General features: G+C 45.9%; 1 protein-coding gene across 1 annotated transcript; it reads right to left on the bottom strand.

Moving 5' to 3' along the window:
- Positions 1-662: 662 nt before the first annotated feature.
- ccn4b (cellular communication network factor 4b) lies at positions 663-21,290 on the bottom strand. The gene is made up of 5 exons (XM_070888396.1): positions 21,141-21,290; positions 11,003-11,294; positions 7,853-8,110; positions 4,630-4,823; positions 663-1,172 (listed from the first exon to the last, which is right to left on the bottom strand). The coding sequence occupies exons 1-5, from the start codon at positions 21,288-21,290 to the stop codon at positions 873-875; spliced, it is 1,194 nt and encodes a 397-aa protein (XP_070744497.1). The 3' UTR covers positions 663-872.
- Positions 21,291-22,146: the final 856 nt, after the last annotated feature.

Raw genomic sequence — 22,146 nt, 5'->3', positions numbered from 1 at the left:
GGTCTCCTAATCTGAGGAAAGACGTTCTTGCTATTGAGGGAGTGCAGCGAAGGTTCACCAGACTGATTCCAGGGATGGCTGGACTGACATATGAGGAAAGACTGGATCAACTGGACCTTTATACACTGGAGTTCAGAAGGATGAGAGGGGATCTCAAAGAAACATATAAGATTCTGACTGGACGGGACAGGTTAGATGCAGGAAGAATGTTCCCGATGTTAGGGAAGTCCAGAACCAGGGGACACAGTCTTAGGATAAGGGGTAGGTCATTTAGGACTGAGATGAGGAGAAACTTCTTCACTCAGAGAGTTGTTAACCTATGGAATTCCCTGCCGCAGAGAGTTGTTGATGCCAATTCATTGGATATATTCAAGAGGGAGTTAGATATGGCCCTTACGGCTAAAGGGATCAAGGGGTATGGAGAAAAAGCAGGAAAGGGGTACTGAGGTGAATGATCAGCCATGATCTTATTGAATGGTGGTGCAGGCTTGAAGGGCCGAATGGCCTGCACCCATTTTTTAATTTCTATCTTTTTTATGTTTCTATGTTTAAGACACATTACTGGCTTGAAATGCAACCATGTGAACACTGTATTTGGAGGTTGACCTAAATATTAAAGTGACATCACAGTAAATAATATTTTTCTAACATTTTCTGTTGGATATTTTCATAAATGAAATAAATGTATCTTTTTTTGTAGAAAATAATAATTCCTTAGAGCTGAGATAGGGAACTCGTATTTTTCAGACAATCAACTCACTAATGACAGGTGCGAGATCGCCTTCGTTACCCCAGGATAAAAATATATATATTATTCCAGCCTTCCCACTAATTCTGTTGTCCGTCAATCGAAGGGCATCAATTAAAAACATTTAATTTGAGATTTCAGAGTAGTCGGGATAGTATGACAGATCTGCAAAAATGTCATTGGTGTTCTTGCACCTCAAGTTGCAGAAACAGGAGTTTATCCACATCAGGTCCTTGGAGAAGCTCAGGCCGTCGGGGCAGACAAAATTCACCTCAATGGTCTTTGACTTCTGGGGAGTGCAGCATCGGTCGTCTGTGCAGACACCGCAGTACTTGGGCCGGTATGTGCGTTGGCTCACACAGCCGGACAAGGTGAAGTTCATGGGTTCTACCTGCTTCAGGACGCTGAGGCACTTTTTTCCTTCCTGCAAAAAGAGAAACTTGGTTGAATACTCTTTATCAATTCCCTTCACAATCCAGAAGATCTCAATTAAATTACTTCAACATTTTCCCTTTTCCCAAGGAAATACGACCAGCTTCCCTAACCACTCCTCACTGCAGTGGTGCTGAAGTGAAAGAATTAAAAGTGATAGTATTTTAAAATGTTATTTTCTCCCTCCAGAGAGCATTTAGGAGTGCCTCCTGTTTAGTCCAGCTCAATGATGTAAATGCAACTGAACTGACAAGACTAATTACTCTCAAAGTAATGGGCTATTGGAAAGTGTCGCATAGTAAAAATGAAGGTGCAGCATTGAAGTTCTGCCACCAGACATCCTCAGTACGTGTGTTAAACACCAGGGGGCTGAAATTTTCCCCTTTTTGTAGCCCCGTTAATTCATCCGGGGGTCTTTAATGGCACAATGGATTTATCGCCTGGGGAAGGAGGGTGCCTCCCAGGAAATTGCCTCGCAGACTTGGGGGGGGTGCTGATCCGATGGCGCCGCACCTCGCGATTGGTACCCCGGCCGGCACACTCCAGGCGACAACGTAATCATTGTGCGCGCTGACACCCTTACCGCCCTGTGCCAGCCTGATTGTGTCCGCGGGGGAAATTGCCCCACGGGTTGCATAGTTGGCGGACATCCGCTGCCAGGGCGCCCCTTAAAGGGGAGGCATTTAGCGCCCCGGACTGGCGTTTTATTTTGTCGGACGACTCTTGCGTCGTCCCGACAATGGCGACCATCACATCGACCGGGCCACCATCATGCAGCCCGGCATGCCGTTTTGGGTGCCGGGCTGCTGGCCCGGTTAGTGTGTCCCTAATGGCCCAGTGGCTGACCACTGAAGGACCTGCAGAGTGTGCAGCGACCCTTCCCTTTAAATGAAGGGGAGGGGCGTTGTTGCGCGTTAGCACTACGCCTGAGTGCGGCGCTGGACTCAGCACCATGCCCAGGAACATCTCTCCAAGGAAGCAGAGCACCGGAGACAGCGTTCTGCTTCCATTGAGGGGTGCCCCATTCTGCGTCGGGGGCGGGGCATCTGGGTCGAACGATAACAGTCCTGGCCCTGGAAGGTTACCACCCCAAATCGGGGTAATTTCTCCCCCCAAGTATTCTACCTCAAATCTGTTTTGCGCTGAGGACACCTAGAGGCTGCTGGTCACTATCACACCAACAGAGACGAGTCCCTGTAGCCTTGTTATTACGGTTGGTGATATTATCTCAAAACCTTAGTATGACATTCCTCTGTCTGTTATTTTAGCATGGACATTACTTTAAAGTAGCTAATACTTCCGTTATCCACTTTGGCAGAAATAATAGAAAAGCAAATTATAATTTAAATAGAGAAAAATTGCAAAGTGCTGCAGTACAGAGGGACCTGGGGGTCCTTGTGCATGAAACACTAAAAGTTAGTAAGCAGATACAGCAAGTAATCAGGAAGGCAAATGGAATACTGGCTTTTATTGCAAGGGGGATAGAGTATAAAAGCAGATGTTCTTTTCATACCCGTCAATTTTGAATGTTCGGAATCCGGCAGCTTCATTATCATGTTTTGTAATACCAGTATTTTTATATTTGCAGATTTAAAGAAAAACGAATTTCAAATTTTCAAGCTGTCATCATGGGATTTCAATTCAGTATCTCGGGATTATTAGTCCATTTATGGACTAGTTTTCCCTCGCAAATAGAAGGGTGGATGATATAACGGTGAACATCTGCCGCAGAGAGTTGTTGATGCCAGTTCATTGGATATATTCAAGAGGGAATTAGATATGGCCCTTACGGCTAGGAGGATCAAGAGGCATGGAGAGAAAGCAGGAAAGGGGTAATGAGGGAATGATCAACCATGATCTTATTGAATGGCGGTGCAGGCTCGAAGGGCCGAATGGCCTACTCCTGCACCTATTTTCTATGTTTCTAGTGCCTCAATCACTGAGTGTAAATTACTAACAGCATTCTGCAACACATCCTAAAGAAGAAAAACTGTTTCTTATTCAAAAAGTCAAACATAAAGACTGATCGTGACAAAACCAATCAGTGCTATTATGTTTGTGATGTACCTATAAATGACTCCACGAGGCAATGTGTTGTACTCAAACTGTAGTGACCTTGGTCCTTTATTTGTAACTCCAGAGTGAGGCAGCTGCATGGTGGCTGCCCTTTTATACAGCCCCTGCCACCAGGGCAGGAAACCCCAGTCTCCATCAGTTGCACCCTCTAGTGGTTCCAGCATAGTATATACATTGTGTAAACTTATTGATAATACATCAGGTAAAAAAGTTTCCATCTTATGCAACTATACAGTAACTACACAGAGAGTATATCTATAGTCTGCATATATAACAAATGCGTTAAAGCTGATGGCACCTAAACAGTAGCTCAGGAATCAGAGGAATCAGTGGTGTCAAATTTGATGGGGACAGTTTTCTTAAGGGTGGAACTGACCAGAAGACTTTGAAATTGACATAACTCACACTGAAGCAGGGCTTGGGGTGTCCACCAGTGCAGCCTCTATTAACTTAGCCTATAACTTGCCTTAAAGCCATCACACTACAAATCAGGCACACTTTCCTGCTTGCTTTTAATGAGGCCCTGCATCGCCAGCCAAGCCTTGCAAAATCAGAACTATAGCGACCAGACAAAATCTTCTGCTAAATTGGCCTTCTTTTTGACTCCGTAAATCCAGTGCTTGACTCTTGGAAATTAGATTTTGGGGGTTTGGATGGAGTTTTAGAATCTCAGATCTGACCATGGTTGTTACGAGTTGATATGCCGAAAGGTCATCGACCTGAAACATTCACTCTGTTTCTTTCTCCACAGATGTTGCCTGACCAGCTGAGTATTTCCAACATTTTCTGTTTTTATTTCAGATTTTCAGCATCTGCAGTATTTTGCTTTTGACAGAGTCAATCTTGTCCACCAAAATTATTTCTTTTAGATTGAGAAATGGCAGTGATTTGATGATTTCCTCCCAACCTGAGTATTCCTATTGCCCCATCTCTCCTGTATGGACTCCATCAGGAAAGGAATAGGGTTTTCCCCTTCCCCAATACTCAGCCCCTTTTTCCCCTCCTCTGCTGAAGACATTACGTCATGATTGCTCTGCTGCTAGTATCTAGTCTAGGTGGCCATTCTTCGTGTGTAAATCTGGACAGTAAGTACTGACAAGGTGTTTGACCATGCCAGGGGAGTGGGAGGGTATTAGGATAGACTTTGATTCTAGCAGGAATCACTGGGCAGCAATTGACCATTAACTCTGCCTAATTGTTTTCCCTTCTGAAGACAGGGGTCCATCTCAGAACAGCTGATTCACACAGACCAGAGGACGAATCAAGAACCTTCCTGGTCTGTGTGGCTTGATACCACACTGCATTTATCCAGCGAGAAACTGGGATAGCCTTGGGAGTAAGAATTCAATGACATCAAATAAGACTGATATTACCTTGATATGCTTCGTAATGTCAATGTCGCAGGGCCGTAAGTAGCAAAGGCGCCTTTCTGTTGCCAGCTGGCACTGGTCGTTTTCATTTGAAATCCTTGTCGATATTCCCATTCCACAAGATTTTGAGCAGGTGCTCCAAGGCGTAGTTTGCACCAGGCAGTTCTGGCGCCACACTTCCGATTCGCTGGTGTAAGCTGGAACACGGGAGTGTCAACAACAGAGATAGTATCATTCTCAACCCAGTCCTGCTAAAGCCGCCATGGCCATTTCTGTTCTCTGCGTCCCAAATATTCAAAAACATAGCAGCAAGACCTTTAGCACAAAGAAATCTAGGCTGACACTCCAGTGCAGTGCTGAGGAAGCACTGCACTGTTGGAGGTGCCATCTTTCAGATGCGACATTAAACCGAGGCCCCGTCTGCTCTCTCAAGTGGATGTAAAAGATCCCATGCCACTATTTTGAAGAGCAAGGGAGTTATCCCCGGTGTCCTGGCCAATATTTATCCCTCAATCAACATAACAAAAAAACAGATTATCTGGTCATTATCACATTGCTGTTTGTGGGAGCTTGCTTGTGCGCAAATTGACTGCTGTGTTTCCTACATTACAACAGTGACTACACTCCGAAAGTACTTCATTGGCTGTAAAGCTCTTTGAGATGTCTGGTGGTCATGAAAGGTGCTATATAAATCCAAGTCTTTCTTTCTTTAGTAGGTTCAACACGTGGCACAATTGGCCGCACAAAGTGTAACATTTCCTTTACAGTTACCTGCCTGCTGAAATATAGGCCACCTTTGTGGTAATTTAGAGCTACATTATAGGGTGGTTTTGTGCTGATTCAAAGCCAAGTGGAGTTATAGAATCATGCAGCATAGAAAGAGACCATTTGGCCCATCGTGCCACTGCTGGTTCTTTGAAAGAGCTATCCAATTAGTCCTATTCCCCTCCGCCATTTCCGCCACCTCCAGCATGATCGCACCACCAATCACATCTTCCCCTCCCCTCCCGTCTCAGCATCCCAAAGGGACCGCGCCCTCCATGGCACCCTGGTCCATTCCGCAGTCACCCCCAGCACCCCCTCCCCTTCCCACAGCACCTTCCCGTGCAAGCGCAGGAGATGCAACATCTGCCCTTTTACCTCCTCCCTTCCCACTGTCCAGGGCCCCAAACACTCCTTCCAGGTGAAACAGCTATTTATTTGTACTTCTTTCAATTTAGTATTCTGTATTCGCTGCTAACGATGTGGTCTCCTCTACATTGGGGAGAAAAAGCGTAGATTGGGTGACCGCTTTGCAGAACATCTCCATTCAGTCCGCAGGTGTGACCTGGAGCTTCCGGTCACCTGTCACTTTAATTCTCCACTCCACTCCCACTCTGACCTCTCTGTCCTCGGTCTCCTACACTGTTCCAACGAAGCTCAACGCAAGCTCGAGGAACAGCACCTCATTTTTCGTTTCGGCACTTTACAGCCTTCTGGACTCAACATCGAGTTCAACAATTTTATTGCATAACCAATCTTTGTCTCCCTTCCCTCACCCCCACCCCCCACCGAGCCTATGTTTTTTTTCTCCTTTTCTCCAATGACAGTTGGCCATTATCCCGCCATTCACACCCTATCTTGACTAATGTTTTTCTAACCCCTGGTATTATCTTTTAAATTCGGCCCATTATCTCTTTTGTCTCTCTAATCTCTCCTGCCTTCCACCCTATCACAGACCGTCCCCTTTTGTTCTCTCTTCCCCTCCTCCTTTCAGTGCTTCTTAAGAATGTGTTCTTTTCGAACACGCTCCAGTTCTGACGAAGGGTCGTCGACCCGAAATGTTCTCTCCACCGATGCTGCCTGAGCCGCTGAGATTTCCATCATTTTCTGTTTTTAGTCCTATTGCCCTGCTCTTTCCCCACAGCCCTCCAATTCTTTCCCCTTCAAGTATTTATCCAATTCCCTTTTGAATCAACGAGAAAAGTGCATGCCTACGTCAGACCTACTCGAACTGCCTGTGACTGATCGAGAAGAGGACACAAGAATTTTGAGGCGATATTACCAAAGCGAGAAGATGACAAATTTAATAATGAAATGTGTACATCCCACACAACTGAAATGTATGGACAAAGTATTTAAGTGTGAGTCTTTTTAGAAGGTAAAGCGGTCAATTGAGATTTGGAGTGGCGATCATATAGGCAACATCATAACATTAGAAGGGTTAGAATGAGAAAAGGCCATTCGGATATTCAAATCTGCTCGTTTCACACTCTGCTGCATGACTACATCAAGTATTGATTCCGCACCCTAACCAAGATGTCTATACTTTCTTCCCAACCCTGAAGCAAACATCTACAGTAACATATCAACCACCCTCAAACTCCTTTTTTGACAAGTAATGGGTCAGACCTTTTTAAAGGCATCAATTGACCCAGAATTAATTACATTTGCAGGGAATCTGTTCCACATATGCACATCTGTCACTGACATCAATTATGCCATAATGACTTAAACAGCCCAGTTTCTCAGTGGTCATACTCCCCTGGAATATGAAACTGAGGCACACAGACTGGGAAGGTCCCGAATTCGATATCTGGTCTGCGCTAAGTTAGCTGATCTCAGCTGGGATGGAGGACTGAATGGCAAAACTGGCTTCAGTGCCCGTGGGCTAGAGACGGGAAACCATCCAGGATTCCCACTTGTGATTAGCATCCGGTGACTGTTGCTGGCACGTGTGCATGTGCTGCTGAGTACATAGTCAAGTTGGCTGTGATTTCCCCCCAACCACCACCCCACCCCCCCCCCCCGCCCCCCTGCAACCACCCCTACTATCAACTAGCCTGCTGAGAAACATTGTCGTAGTTCACAAATGAAGAAATGTCACTTGGACAAGGTACTAGAGGCTGGGAACCCACTCCAGTCAGCATCAGCACCTTCAGGGGAGGACAGAGAGGGGAGGGGAGGGGGAGCAGAAGGATCATTGAATCATAGAATGATGCAGCACAGAAAGAAGCCATTTGACCTATCGTGCCTATGCCAGCTCTTTGAAAGAGCTATCCAATTAGTTTCACTTATGTGCCCCATATCCATGCAAGTTTTTCCCCGTCAAGTATTTATCCAACTCCCTTTTGAAAGATTTTATTGAATCTGCTTCCACCGCCCTGTCAGGCAATTTACAAAGATCTCCAGAAACCTCTATTGAACCAGAACATGAGTATTCCTCTTTACGTTCGCATTCTCCTACCTGACATGGACACATGACGAGGGGCTGTCTTCCTGAGCTTCTTCGACTCGTCACAGATCCACTTCTCGCAGCATTTTCCTGGCATTTTAATACGTTTAGGGTTCTGGCACCAGACGAGTGGAGGTCGAGACTGCCTGCACACAGGGATGCAGCCAATAGCACCGTTCACACATGTACATTTGTACTTGCAGTTAGGTTGAAAGTTTTGTCCATTGGAATATTTGGCTCCATTGAGCTCACACCCTACTCCAACCATATCTAAAAGTAACAAAATGAAAGATTCATTCTAAACCTATGAAGCAAGCTCATATATTATTTAATATTTAATATAGGAAAACAATTAATTTATTTGCTCTGTCATGATTCAAATCAATGGTAACAATAATAGTAATTCCTGCTATTCTTACTTCCTCCAGAGGATGGCACTGTTACTTTAAAAAGATTCCAATATTACATGAACACCTGTAATTCTTACCTGCTCTACAGGTGGCACTGTAACCCTTCTCAGCCTGTTACAACAAACACACCTAAAAGTCATATTGCTCCTGATATTTCTTTCCTTCCCCTGTGCTAAAGCTTTAGTCAAACACAGGGCACCTTGAAGGTCAAGTCACCTGACCTGGCTTGGACCTGCAAGTATTTGTAGATTTAACTTATTAGCCCTGATCTGCCCGGGCCCAGGGACACCATCTGGTCAGAGCCTGGGCCCAGAATTGGGGAGCAGAAAGACAGCCTCTGTAAGGGGCTTAACAAAAACAGCAGTGAAAGGGCCTGAGGATCCAATGGGTCCCTGTTGGAAGAAGGGCCATTCACTCTTTTAGGCCTCTTTGCCTTGCAGGCTGTCCCTCTGAGATTCACCAATGTGAGCGGAGGCAGAGGGCACAACAGCTGCCACCAATTTCTTCAGGGGTCCTCCAACTGAGAGACCTAACAGCATTCCGACAGGGAAATTATGTGGTCGGAGTCACATTTCTATTCTCTTCCAATGCGTGTACCTGTTACGGTGGTTACGGCCCTTGTGGAAAGCCTCAGAAGTACTAGTGTAAAGTAATGGGAGAGGAGGGCTGCTGTCACAGGTCTCTGCCACCTTATCCATTCCTTTGTGTATGGGAACTGCATGTCCCCAGGTATGTAGGAGAGCAATTTCAGGGTCACCATTTAATTTGGCTAACTGTGAGCAACACCACGAGAGATTTCCTAGTATGTTTTCAGATATAATATTTCTCTTTCTTTTATTCTCGGGATTTGGGTAAGGCCAGCATTCATTGCCCAGATATAATTGCCCTGATGTTGTGGTTTGTTATAACTGAGTGGCTGGCTAGGCCATTCAGTTCAGAGGGCAGTTAAGAGTTAAACACATTAGTGTAGGACTAGAGTCATATATAGGGCAGACCAGGTAAGGACAGGCAAAGGTCATTAGTGAAGCAGTTAGGTTAAAGGTGCTATATATGTTTTTATATTGGGGTTAATAGCATGTCAGTGCTGCAAGCTGGTAGCACATGGGTCTTGCGCACTTAACCCCAACTTGCTGATAAATTCCCCAAGCTTCACGAAGGTTAACGGTTTGAAAATTCCAGTAAAACACCTAACAAAGTCAACAGCCAGTCCAATGAACAGTGGTAACAGATAGATGAGTGTAAATTTGACCAGCCCAGTGACATAATAAACAGTCTGTGTATAACATTTCCATGTAACCTGATTCAGTTCCAGGTTCAATGCTTGGTCTGAGTTGAATTAGATAATCTTACTCAGGGCAGTCCTACTGTTAGTGTAGAATTAGCTGATCTTACCCTGGACAGTCATACTGTAACTTTCATCACTGCGGTAGGGAAGGGGTAAACAGGATCAGGCTGGTCTCCTGCTATTGATTGCTATCCAATGACCCCTGCTCGAAAATGCGAACATAAAGAACATGATTGAGCTCAAGTGTGATGCTTTCTATGGTTAAATAGCCTGCTGATAGTCATTGTTTAGGCATGAAAGTATGTTGCTTTGGTGATATATTCCAGTAGCAGTCCAGAGCTGTACTCCAGTGGCAGTCAGCAGTTTCAGCAGAAAAGAGCAGTAATTTGGGGGCAAAAACAGATGAAGGGCTTTGATAGGGAGGGTGCAGAGAAGATATTTCCACTTGTGGGGGAGACTGGGGCCATAAATATAAGATAGTCACCAATAAATCCAATGGGGAATTCAGGAGTGATTTCTTTACCCAAAGAGTGGTAGGAATTTGGAACTCACGACGGCAGGAGTAATTGAGGCGAATAGCATAGATGCATTTAAGGGGAAGATAGATGAGCACAACAGAAAGGAATAGAAGGAGATTATCATGTGTCCTACATGGCTACTGTTGGTACTATCACAAGGTGTGCCACCAGAGGGCACAGCAGTGGGATACTTGTCGGTTAACTGTACAGGTGTGCCTGGCCTAGTATAAAAGGCAGGCCACCAGGTGTGATCCTCACTCTGGAGTTAGCAAATAAAGGACTAAGGTCACTACAGTTCAAGTACAACACACTGCTTCGTGGAGTCACTTTTAGAGCATCTAAGGACACAACAGAGATGCTGATAGAGTTAGATGAAGAGGGGTGGGAGAAGGCTCGTGTGGAGCATAAATACCAACAGAATGGTTTGGGCTGAATGGCTTGTTTGTGTGCTGTGCTGAGAGTTCATACCAGACTTCTGAGGTTCTCCTATCACCTCCCAGATCTCTTTCAGCCTCTTCCCTAGTTAGTTGAACGTCATTCAGCAAGTCTGTACCCCATTTTTCCTTCCAATGTGTCTCTGAATCCTGGTTGTTTATGTAGAACAGGAACAGTAGGAGCTGCAGCACTGCTCCCTGGGTTCCTGTAATCAATGAGCTCCCCAGCCTGAAATCATACGCCTAATTCTGCTTCCCCTCTTTCAATCAAATCCTTATCATCTACACGTGTTATCTGGTACACCCATTGCCTCAAGCTGTGGAGCAATCCTTTCATGTGGCACCTATTGAAGGCTTTCTGAACGTTGAGAAGCAATTGATATTTGCCACAACCTTTCTAGTGAGCGCTTTAGATTGAATGAGCAGCCCTTGTCCTCCAGGAGTGATGTGTCCCTTTAAATCTCCCACAAATGTATTTATTTTATGTAAGTTACCAAAATATATATTTCACTTACATGCACATATTCCTACGTCGTACCTAGGGGTGTCCCCACTATAGTCGCAGTACAGTCCTTTGTGGTAATCGCAAGTGTCTGCCTCTGTACAGTTCTCGCCCAGCTGCTTGGCGCATGCCTTACAGCACTCGCAGCCATCCATCATCAAGCTAACTCCGGGTGGGCACCTGGGCATGCGCTTCGGACACTGACAGGGCCAGTGGCAGTACTGCGTGCGGTTATACGGGTGGACGAAATCTGTGGAGTTCTCGTCCCCCTCTGAAGCTGCCTTGGAATCCTGGGTGAGGAGGCCCTGTGAGGAAGAGATAACAGAATTAGCAAAGGGGCACTGGTGAGCTGCCACTGACCCGTCAGCGATCGCTCAGTCTATAAAATGTATGACACTTGGAACGTCCCAGGTTGCATCCCTGGCTTTTGCAAGTTAACTAATATCAGTTGGGTGCAGCAATTTGGATGCTATAATTGACCTTAGATCCCTGGAATTGGGAGCAGGGAGTGGAAATCAGGTAGGATCCTGATCACAATCCAGCGGCCTCTGCTGTAAAGTGCCACGAGTTGAGTGAAGATGGCATCAGTTGCTGCTTCGACACTTTTACAGCCGATTAGCCTGTTGAGGCTCAAATGGAAAAATTGATCATTTAGCTGAAGTACTGGCCTGACTCGGCACTGAGAGAGGAGGGGAGACAATTGGAATGGGAACAAAAATAAAACTGAGTATCTCAATTAAATATAGGGCCCAGTGCTCATCGGATTGTTGTAAAAACCCATCTGGTTTCCTAATGTCCTTTAGGGAAGGAAATCTGCCATCCTTACCTGGCCTGGCCTACATGTGACTCCAGACTACATGTGACCACATGGTTAATTCTTAACTGCCCTCAGAAATGGCCTAGCAAGCCACTCAGTTGTACCAACTTGTGACGACAAATTCACTGTGCGAATACTTTCAACACACAGACTGTAGCAGTCCAAGAAGGCAACTCACCCCAACCTTCGCAAGGGCAATTATGGATGGGCAATAAATGCCGGCCTTGCCAGCAACAACCACATCCCATGAATGAATAAAAAAAAAGTGAGTAGCACTCACATCTCTGAGTCAGAAGATTGTGGGTTCAAGTCCCACTCCAGCGACTTGAGCACAAAATCAAGGCTGACACTCCAGTGCTGTTCTGAGGGAGTGCTGCACTGTCAGAGGTGTTGTATCTCAGATTACACGTTAAACATAGAAACATAGAAAATAGGTGCAGGAGTAGGCCATTCGGCCCTTCGAGCTGCACTGCCATTCAATAAGATCATGGCTGATCATTCCTTCAGTACCCCTTTCCTGCTTTCTCTCCATACCCCTTGATACCTTTAGCCGTAAGGGCCATATCTAACTCCCTCTTGAATATATCCAATGAACTGGCATCAACAACTCTCTGCGGTAGGGAATTCCAAAGGCTAACAACTCTATGAGTGAAGAAGTTTCTCCTCATCTCAGCCCTAAATGGCCTACCCTTTATCCTAAGACTATGTCCCCTGGTTCTGGACTTCCCCAACATCGGGAACATTCTTCCCGCATCTAACCTGTCCAGTCCCGTCAGAATCTTATACGTTTCTATGAGATCCCCTCTCATCCTTCTAAGCTCCAGTGAATAAAGGCCCAATTGATCCAGTCTCTCCTCATATGACAGCCCAGCCATCCCGGAATCAGTCTGGTGAACCTTCGCTGCACTCCCTCAATAGCAAGAACGTCCTTCCTCAGACTAGGAGACCAAAACTGAACATAATATTCCAGGTGAGGCCTCACTAAGGCCCTGTACAACTGCATTAAGACCTCCCTGCTCCTATACTCAAATCCCCTAGCTATGAAGGCCAACATACCATTTGCCTTCTTTACCGCCTGCTGTACCTGCATGCCCACTTTCAGTGACTGATGACACCCAGGTCTCGTTGCACCTCCCCTTTTCCTAATCTGCTGCCATTCAGATAATATTCTGTCTTCTGTTTTTGCCCCCAAAATGGATAACCTCACATTTATCCACATTATACTGCATCTGCCATGCATTTGCCCACTCATCTAACCTGTCCAAGTCACCTTGCAGCCTCTAAGCAACCTCCTCACAACTCACACCGCCACCCAGTTTGGTGTCATCCACTAACTTGGAGATATTACACTCTATTCCTTCATCTAAATCGTTAATGTATATTGTAAAGAGCTGGGGTCCCAGCACTGAGCCCTGCGGCACTCCACTAGTCACTGCCTGCCATTCTGAAAACGACCCGTTAATCCCGACCCTCTGCTTCCTGTCTGCCAACCAGTTCTCTATCCATGTCAATACATTACCCCCAATACCATGCCCTTTGATTTTGCACGCCAATCTCTTGTGCGGGACCTTGTCAAAAGCTTCTTGAAAGTCCAAATACACCACATCCACTGGTTCTCCCTTGTCCACTCTGCTAGTTACATCCTCAAAAAATTCCAGAAGTTTCGTCAAGCATGATTTCCCCTTCATAAATCCATGCTGACTTGGTCTGATCCTGTCACTGCTTTCCAAATGTGCTGCTATTTCATCTTTAATAATTGATTCCAACATTTTCCCCACTACTGATGTCAGGCTAACCAGTCTATAATTACCCGTTTTCTCTCTCCCTCCTTTTTTGAAAAGTGGGGTTACATTAGCTACCCTCCAGTCCATAGGAACTGATCCAGAGTCGATAGACTGTTGGAAAATGATCACCAATGCATCCACTATTTCTAGGGCCCCTTCCTTAAGTACGCTGGGATGCAGACTATCAGGCCCCGGGGATTTATCGGCCTTCAATCCCATCAATTTCCCTAACACAATTTCCCGCCTAATAAGGATATCCTTCAGTTCCTCCTTCTCACTAGACCCACTGTCCCCTCGCACATTTGGAAGGTTATTTGTATCTTCCTTTGTGAAGACAGAACCGAAGTATTGGTTCAGTTGGTCTGCCATCTCTTTATTCCCCATTATAAATTCACCTGAATCTGACTGCAAGGGACCTATGTTTGTCTTTACTAATCTTTTTCTCTTCACATATTTATAGAAGCTTTTGCAGTCAGTTTTTATGTTCCCTGCAAGCATCCTCTCGTACTCTATTTCCCCCCTCCTAATTAAACCCTTTGTCCTCCTCTGTTGAATTCTAAATTTCTCCCAGTACTCAGGTTTGTTGCTTTTTCTAGCCAATTTATATGTCTCTTCCTTGGTTTTAACACTATCCTTAATTTCCTTTGTTAGCCATGGTTGAGCCACCTTCCCAGTTTTATTTTTACTCCAGACAGGGATGTATAATTGCTGAAGTTCATCCACGTGATCTTTAAATGTTTGCCATTGCTTATCAACCATCAACCCTTTAAGTATTCTTTGCCAGTCTATTCTAGCCAATTCACGCCTCCTACCGTCAAAGTTACCTTTCCTTAAGTTCAGGACCCTAGTTTCCGAATTAACTTTGTCACTCTCCACCTTAATAAGGAATTCTATCATATTATGGTCACTTTTCCCCAAGGGGCCTCACACAACAAGATTGCTAATTAGTCCCTTCTCATTACACATCACCCAGTCTAGGATGGCCAGCTCACTGGTTGGTTTCTCGACATATTGGTCTAGAAACCCATCCCTAATACACTCCAGGAAATCCTCCTCCACCGCATTGCTACCAGTTAGGTTAGCCCAATGAATGTGTCTGCCCTCTCAGGTGGACATAAAAGATCCCATGACACTATTTCGAATAAGAATGGGGAGTTCTCCCTGGTGACCTGGCCAATATTTATCTCTCAACCAACATGTGCATTGCCTTTTTCATGTGGGAGGGGCAGGGTGCCACACTGGGTTACTGCACTGTCCTTTCACTTCAGAGTCCAGAATCCAGCCCAGACTTCCTCCTAAGTTAAGTGACTTTGTGCAGCCTCCATCCAGTCCTCACATTTCAAAACTGTCCTTAATTTGACACTGGAGCTGTTTCAAGGAATATATAACCTCAGATGAACACCCTATTGTGCCAGTACGATTCCCCATACCTGTCAGTCTGGGTCAGTTAGACTGATGTGTAAACTGGAAATGCCCAATTTGGTGCAGTAGTGGGCACTTCTCTGAGTTTGGGATTCAGACATATTGCCGGGGCAGTGGGAGAGCTTTACTCTGTGTCAAATACAAGGGTGCTACTGTACTATGCCTGACCTGGGAATGTTTAATGCTGACACTAAAATGTCAGAAATGGAAAAATGGCCATTCCCCACGGCTGAAAGTTATCGTTTCAGAACTTGCAGCCATCTTACAGGTTGTGTGTTAGTGTGCTCTGAAAATATGACACCCGCCATCTTGATAATGGCCTAGCAAGCCACTCAGTTGTACCAAATTGTGAAAGGAATATGTCTGTTAACATCTACCTCAAAGTAATGTCACACAAGGGGTAATGCTTGCCTATGGTAATCATTCAGCACTGCACTGAGGCACTGGTGTACCACTATCCCACTATCACCGGTGAGGAATGTTTTAAATATAAATCTATTAATTTTCTCCCTTCTACTTCTCTGCTCAAGACTTTGGCCCTTCGCTGATGTGGCATTGCCTGCTGCCTACTGTACCCCCAGTGCCTCTCCCAAGTGGCCTTATTTCATCTGTGGTTCTTGACATTGAATGCCACAAGGCTATTGAATCGTGGGCCATCCTATCCTCGCCTGATGTCATACAATGCATATCCAGCAGAGGTTATTGGATCTTAGTTAGGAGTTGGAACTTTGGCCAATTGTCCTCTCCCTACTGCCAACAAACCGGAGATCAACAAAGTCAGTACAGACTAGGGGACAGAATCTGGGGTCTTGCACTTTGTATGACAGTCCATGACACCAACTTCTGTTTGAATTAGAATCATCCCAATAAAATAGTGAGAATTTTATTTTATTAAGTACTCCTCTGATTTGACAGATGTAAATGGTGGAGATGTGCATCAACACAATTGGCAGCACTCTGATATCTTTGGGTCATCGTTTCATTCTTTTACCAAATCATTCTGACTTTGGCTACTTATCAGTACTGAGTAAAGTGATCTCATCCAGGTTGGTTTGGGTTACAACAATTAAAAAAAAAAAATTAATTCATGGGATGTGAGTGTCGCTGGTAAGGCCAGCATTTATTGCCCATCCCTAATTGTCCTTGAGAAGGTGGTGGTGAGTCGCCTTCTTGAACCGCTGCAGTCCGTGAAGGTTAGGGAGGGAGTTCCAGGATTTTGATCCAGCGATGATGAAGGAACGGCAACATACTTCCAAGTCAGGATGGTGTGTAACTTGGAGGGTAACTTTCAGGTAATGGTGTTCCCATGCACCTGCTGCCCTTGTCCCTCTAGGTGGTAGAGATTGTGGGTTTGGAAGATGCTGCCGAAGAAGCCTTGGTGAGTTGCTGCTGTGCATCTTGTAGATGGTACCCTGCAGCCACAGTGTGCCAGTGGTGGAGGGAATGAATGGTTAAGGTGGTGGATGTGGTGCCAATCAAGCAGGCTGCTTTGTCTTGGATGGTGTCGAGCTCCTTGACTGCTGTTGGAGCTGTACTCATCCAGGCAAGTGGAGAGTATTCCATCACACTCCTGACTTGTGCCTTGTAGGTGGTGAAAGACTTTGCGGAGTCAGGAGGTGAGACACTCCCACTGCAGAATACCCAGCCTCTGACACGCTCTTGTTGCTATAGTATTTATGTGGCTGGTCCAGTTAAGTTTCTGGTCAATGGTGACCCCCAGCATGTTGATGGTGGGGTTTCGGCGATGGTAATGCCGTTGAATGTCAAGGGGCGGTGGTTAGACTGTTGTTGGAGATAGTCATTGCCTGGCACTTGTGTGATATGAATATTACATGCCATTTATCAGCCCAAGCCTGAATGTCATCCAGGTCTTGTTGCATGTGAGCACGGACTGCTTCATTGTCTGAGGATCTGCGAATGGAACTGAACACTGTGCAGTAAGAGCACCTCTTATTGCCCCAGTACAGTATATTCCCTTCGTGGTCTGCCAATTCATCATGAATTCTGTGACTATTTTTAGAATTTTCCAATAAAATACAATACATTCCCTCGGTATATTTGTGAAGCCAATGGTCGATAGTGAGTTAGATTTATATTTCACTCTCGCCCTGACTGATGGCCCTATGCTTGGGTATTCTTCCAATCCAGTGGGTATGATTATGCAGCATTAAACCACTCATTACATTCATTAAAAGCATAAGCATTGAGATGTCAGAAGGACTTCTCATGTGGGAAGTGGAACTGTATTGCTGCTGCAGTAGGTAGTGCTTTTCTGAGACTGGAATTAAGCCGTATTGCCATGCCTGACCTGGAACTGCTTGATAGTGACACCTGGTGTCCAGATTGGGAAGAGTTCCATTCTTTATCCTGAGCATCCTAGAAATTGAGGTCTTTTGCACCTCCCATTAATGTCCCCGGGTATTGTCCCCTGGAACTGTGCCGGGTGATGCCAGTGACAGCTTCACGGGATGTGAACCGGGTGGCAGGCCGCTCATGGGGCAATACTTAGAGGGGAGGTGGCAGCCATTGAAAAAACAATTAGCCGAATTTCTTCTGCACCGCGTTGGCGCTTCGATCGCGGGATCCGTGCCGCGATCGGTCAGCCCGGCACTCTGCTTGAGTGCCGGGCTGTTGGCTCGGCACCCCCCCCGCTCCCCAGTGATCCAGGGTGTCATGTATCTCACATTACTGTATATAACATTATTGTATATATCCAAGGTCCCACGCTGCAGAGCCGCCTGTCGCGACTGCTGCTGGCATACAAATCTTGTCCGCATTCGTTGACTGGGGTTCCCCCCGTGCAACTATTGATGAAACGAACCTTAAAGACCAGGCTCTCGTTAATCCTCCCAGACATGCATGAAATTGTTGAGGCTAAGCCTCGAATGTACCATGACCGAAATTCGAGGGGGAGGTGGAATGAGATAGGGGACAAAGTGTTTGTGCTAAACTATGGCTGGGGTCCCAAATGGCTTGCAGGGACAATAACAGACAAACAGACAAACAGGGAAACAGGCTACTGGTTGTACAAATGGACAATGGCCAAACCTGCCAGAGGCATGTAGACCAAGTAAAAAGTAGATTCACTGATAACACTGAAGAACCAGAGGCAGACTACAATGTGGAACTCACACTACACCTGGTGGACAGACAGGTGGAACAACCTGAGGAAAGGGCAGTCTCAACAGACAGCCCAGGCGAGATACCAGCAATCACACCGAACGAAACAGACAGCCCAGGCGAGATACCAGCAATCACACCGAACGAAACAGATAGCCCAGGCGAGATACCAGCAATCACACCAAACGAAAAACAGGCACCAAGGCAAACAACTGAACCACAACTAAGACGCTCCACGCGAGAGCGCAGACCACCTGAGAGACTGAATCTATAAAGGCAATAAGACCTTGGGGGAGGGTGATGTCATGTATCTCACATTACTGTATATAACTGTATCTTACCATGCTATACATGACTGTAACTGGATATGACCTGTAACAATAAGCATACCTTACCACCAGGGGTGCACTTGCAGGAGACACTCCATACCTGTCCCACTGTGGTTATATAAAGGGAGGTCTTAGGCAAATGCAGCACTGGAGAGCTGGAATTAAAGGTGTAGGTCCTGAGTGACCTCGACTTCAGCATGTGTCTCGTGTAAGTCACTACATTAGAGTCAGGACTTAACACAGGGAGGCCCGTTTCATCACTGCAGAGTTTGCAGCTTGGGCCCTTCCTTTTATTGAAGGAAAGAGCCCCTCCTATGCGGCAGCGCTACATGGCCTAGTGCGTAGCGCTGCACCTCACTCACGAACCGTCCGCCTCACTACTGCCCCAGAAAGGAAGTGGAGCACGTTATTTTTCGCTCCATTTCCTTTGGGGGGGCGGTAGTTTGAGCGGGGCGGGACTTCTGTACCTGATGCAAAATATCCCGCCTCCCGGAAGTTACCGTCCCCAAATGGGGCGCAATGCAATTTCACCCCCGATGTGTACAAAAAATAATTCGCCAATAAATCATTAAAAAAAATGAAATAGTACCTCTTTTATTATGTAATAATTATTGCTGTTATGTAATAATTATTGCTGTTTCAAACACATTTTCTCCTTGCTTCAGTTCTACCTTAACCTTGCATCACATATTCAACCAGAGAGAGAGAAAGAAGGGAGATACGAAGAGAGAAAAAAGAGGGAGAGAGAGAGAAAAAAAGAGAAAGATATAAGGGAGAAACACAGCCTGCTTCTCGGCCTCTGGCAGTGCTGCGTTGTGACAATTCATCGGCTGGTTTGTCGATATTCCTCAGGAGCTCTTAAACCCCATTTGCACCACCAGTCCTGGTGGAGAGCCTGCTGAGATCGTGAATTGAGGGATGACGGAGGAGGGGCAGAGGGAAATCATACATAGAGACCCAAGTCTCACTAGGCCTTAGGCCAAATGCCTGTCACCCAACTACTTATATGAATAAAATTCTAGGAGATAAAAATAAAACTGCAAATGTTCCACAACTGGTCAGAGCCAAAAAAAACACTCAAATCTTTCACCTGTTTTTCTCATTCAGATGCTGACTGACCTGCCATGAATTTCCAGTGTTTTCTCTTTAACACTTTTTATTCACAATTCAATGCACTTTTAGCTGTTTTCTGGCACAAACAACATGACCAGTTACACAATTAGATGGCAAAATTTTGGTAACACAACTGGATACTGGGAAAAGCAGACAGGGAGTTGGAATACGAATCATTCCGTCTCATCAACTGAGAATGTGAAGGGTTCGAAGTTATAGAGCCTAATTTTGGGAAGAAGTTACAGATGGGAGGTGGGAAGAGAGGTAGGGAGGTATACCAGAACTCAGCACCCTCAGAGGAGCAATAAATCTAACAATCCTTATCTTTCTTTTGCCCAAATGGAGCTTGAGTATTAAAAACAGAAAAAAGCAGCCATGTGTTTTGCAAATAAAGCGAAGAATATATGTGTGATAGAGAAAATGTTGGAATACTTAATTAAACATGAAAACATTAAACCTGATGAAATTCGTGTGCCTATTTCCAGACCCGCTACCAAAATTGGTGAACAGTAGCTGCAGCTTGTGTTGCCGCAAGCTCTGACTAATTTTTCAGACTTGACAGCGGCTTTATCGATGGTCCTTTTAAGACCCGCTGGAGGCCGCAGAGGAAGCTGGCAGGTAAGTTTTCCTGACCTTAGTGTGGAGCCAGGAGGAGCAGGCACGCTCCCCGTACTCACCTGTGTGCCTCGGCCAGCATCCAAGCCCACTGCAATTCGAAGGCCACGGGTGCTGCATGGAGACAGCTGATTGGCGCTTGCAGTTCACTACAATTATTCTGATGGGGTCCGCCTTGGCTTAAATGTAAGAGATATAGGACCAACAGCAGGAGAATTCTTTTTATACAGAGGGTGGTGAAATGCAGTACCAGAGTAAGTGATTGAAGCAGAGACCATGCTGGTGTATGTCTGGTCGGAATAGGATAGGCCATAACTGTAATGCCCGTACCAAGGTCCAATAGCTGACATTCCATGTCCAGGCTCATGCATGCAGAATGGCCTGTTGGGCAAGATACTGAAGGATACCTGCCACCCCTGGCTCCATATGGACTGTGGACAGCACACACACTGAGGTTAATTACTGTACTTTAGCTGCTTCAATTCATTGTTAAAAGGAGAACCTACAATATCAGGCTTGGATTGGAGCCACGTGGATGGGTACATTTTAAATTATTCCTGTACCCCCACCCTTCGGTAAATAAATGGGTAATACCAAAGTTTGTATTCTGTGTCTGTACCATTAAAAAAATGGCGTCCCTCCCATTATCTCCTTCCCAACATCCCTACAGTGTGATGCTACAGCCCCTGGAATTATTTTCATAGATGACATTTTTACAGGCTCAGGGAGAAAAAGCATCAGTGCAGCACCTGCATCCATCGATTAATACTGTCTCACTGTAACAGTGATGGAGTCAAACTTCCAGGCAGCATGCAGCCACCTTCGGCTCCAAAAAATACAAGCACACATTTTCAATACCGATTACATTTGCTGCACCTGTCTCCCCTTCTCCCACAGTGCACACCCTTTAGATCAATGAGAAAATATTTGGCATCTCAATATAAGCAGCACCTGGTCATTTGAACAGTTAAACACAGTGCGCAACGTTTCCGTAGTGTAGTGGTTATCACGTTCACCTAAAATGCAACAGGTCACGGGTTCGAAACCGGACAGAATCATTTGCTCCTGCACACTCTCAAACTTGCCATCCTCGTCTGCCATGGCGCACCATCTTGCTGCCCGGAGGAGGCGGGGGTCCCCGATGGAGGGCACTCTACGCGGGAGTCCTCCCATTATTTATCGGGGACTTGGCCTGGAGAGTGGTGCACGGAGCAGTCCCGTGCAACAAGTTTTTAAGTCGGCTCACGGGCTCCCAGGCCGCCTGCAATTTCTGCGGTCTGGAAGAGTCCATGTTCCATGTTTTTATGGAGTGTACGAGGTTGCAGCCCCGGTTCCATTATTTAAAGGGGCTGCTCCTCAATTTCTGGCTGCACTTCAGTCCCACACTCCTGATCTTGGGCACCCTGTGCGGAGGGGAGTGGGTAGGTCCGAAGGCCTCCTCGTAGGACTGCTCCTGGACACGGCCAAGGGTGCCATCAGCCGGTCTAGGCAGCGGGCGGTCGAGGGGGTCGTTCAGCCTGACTGCCTGCCTCTCTTCCGCGCATACATCCGGGCCAGGGTGTCCTTAGAGATGGAGCACGCGGTGTCCACCAGTACGCTCGCGGCCTTCCGCAAGAGGTGGGCGCCGGAGGGACTGGAGTGCATCATCACCCCCGGCAAACAAATTTTAATTTGATTTTATATATTTTAAAGTTTCATTTGTTTTAATTGCCGGGTTTTAGTGTCCTCTCCCCTTTTATAGGGGGCACTTGTATAATTTGTGGTTTTAGTGCCAAAAAAAAAGTAAAAAACAAAACAAAACACAAAAAAAAACACAGTGCGCTGATCTCTGTTTATTTAGCTTTCAAAGTAAATGGGACTTATCAGGAGGAATCAAGAAATCCAACATGTTGACGTTTGGCCCTAGCTTTTATACTTTGAACTAATGAAAGTGAACATTAACTTGCCTCCAGGTCCT

The sequence above is a fragment of the Pristiophorus japonicus genome, chromosome 1 (genome assembly GCF_044704955.1).
Source record: "Pristiophorus japonicus isolate sPriJap1 chromosome 1, sPriJap1.hap1, whole genome shotgun sequence".
NCBI classification, from domain to species: domain Eukaryota; kingdom Metazoa; phylum Chordata; class Chondrichthyes; family Pristiophoridae; genus Pristiophorus; species Pristiophorus japonicus.
This window is presented reverse-complemented; position numbering and strand designations above follow the sequence as displayed.

What these genes read in the sequence shown, in the direction of transcription:
- ccn4b (XM_070888396.1), bottom strand. Translation starts at nt 21,290, where the DNA reads ATGGCAGACGAGGATGGCAAGTTTGAGAGTGTGCAGGAGCAAATGATT. An exon ending in CGACGTAGGAATATGTGCAT is followed by an intron (nt 8,111 to 11,002) that starts GTAAGTGAAATA and finishes TGTTACTTTTAG; the next exon opens with ATATGGTTGGAGTAGGGTGT. An exon ending in ACATTACGAAGCATATCAAG is followed by an intron (nt 1,173 to 4,629) that starts GTAATATCAGTC and finishes CTCTTTTTGCAG; the next exon opens with GAAGGAAAAAAGTGCCTCAG.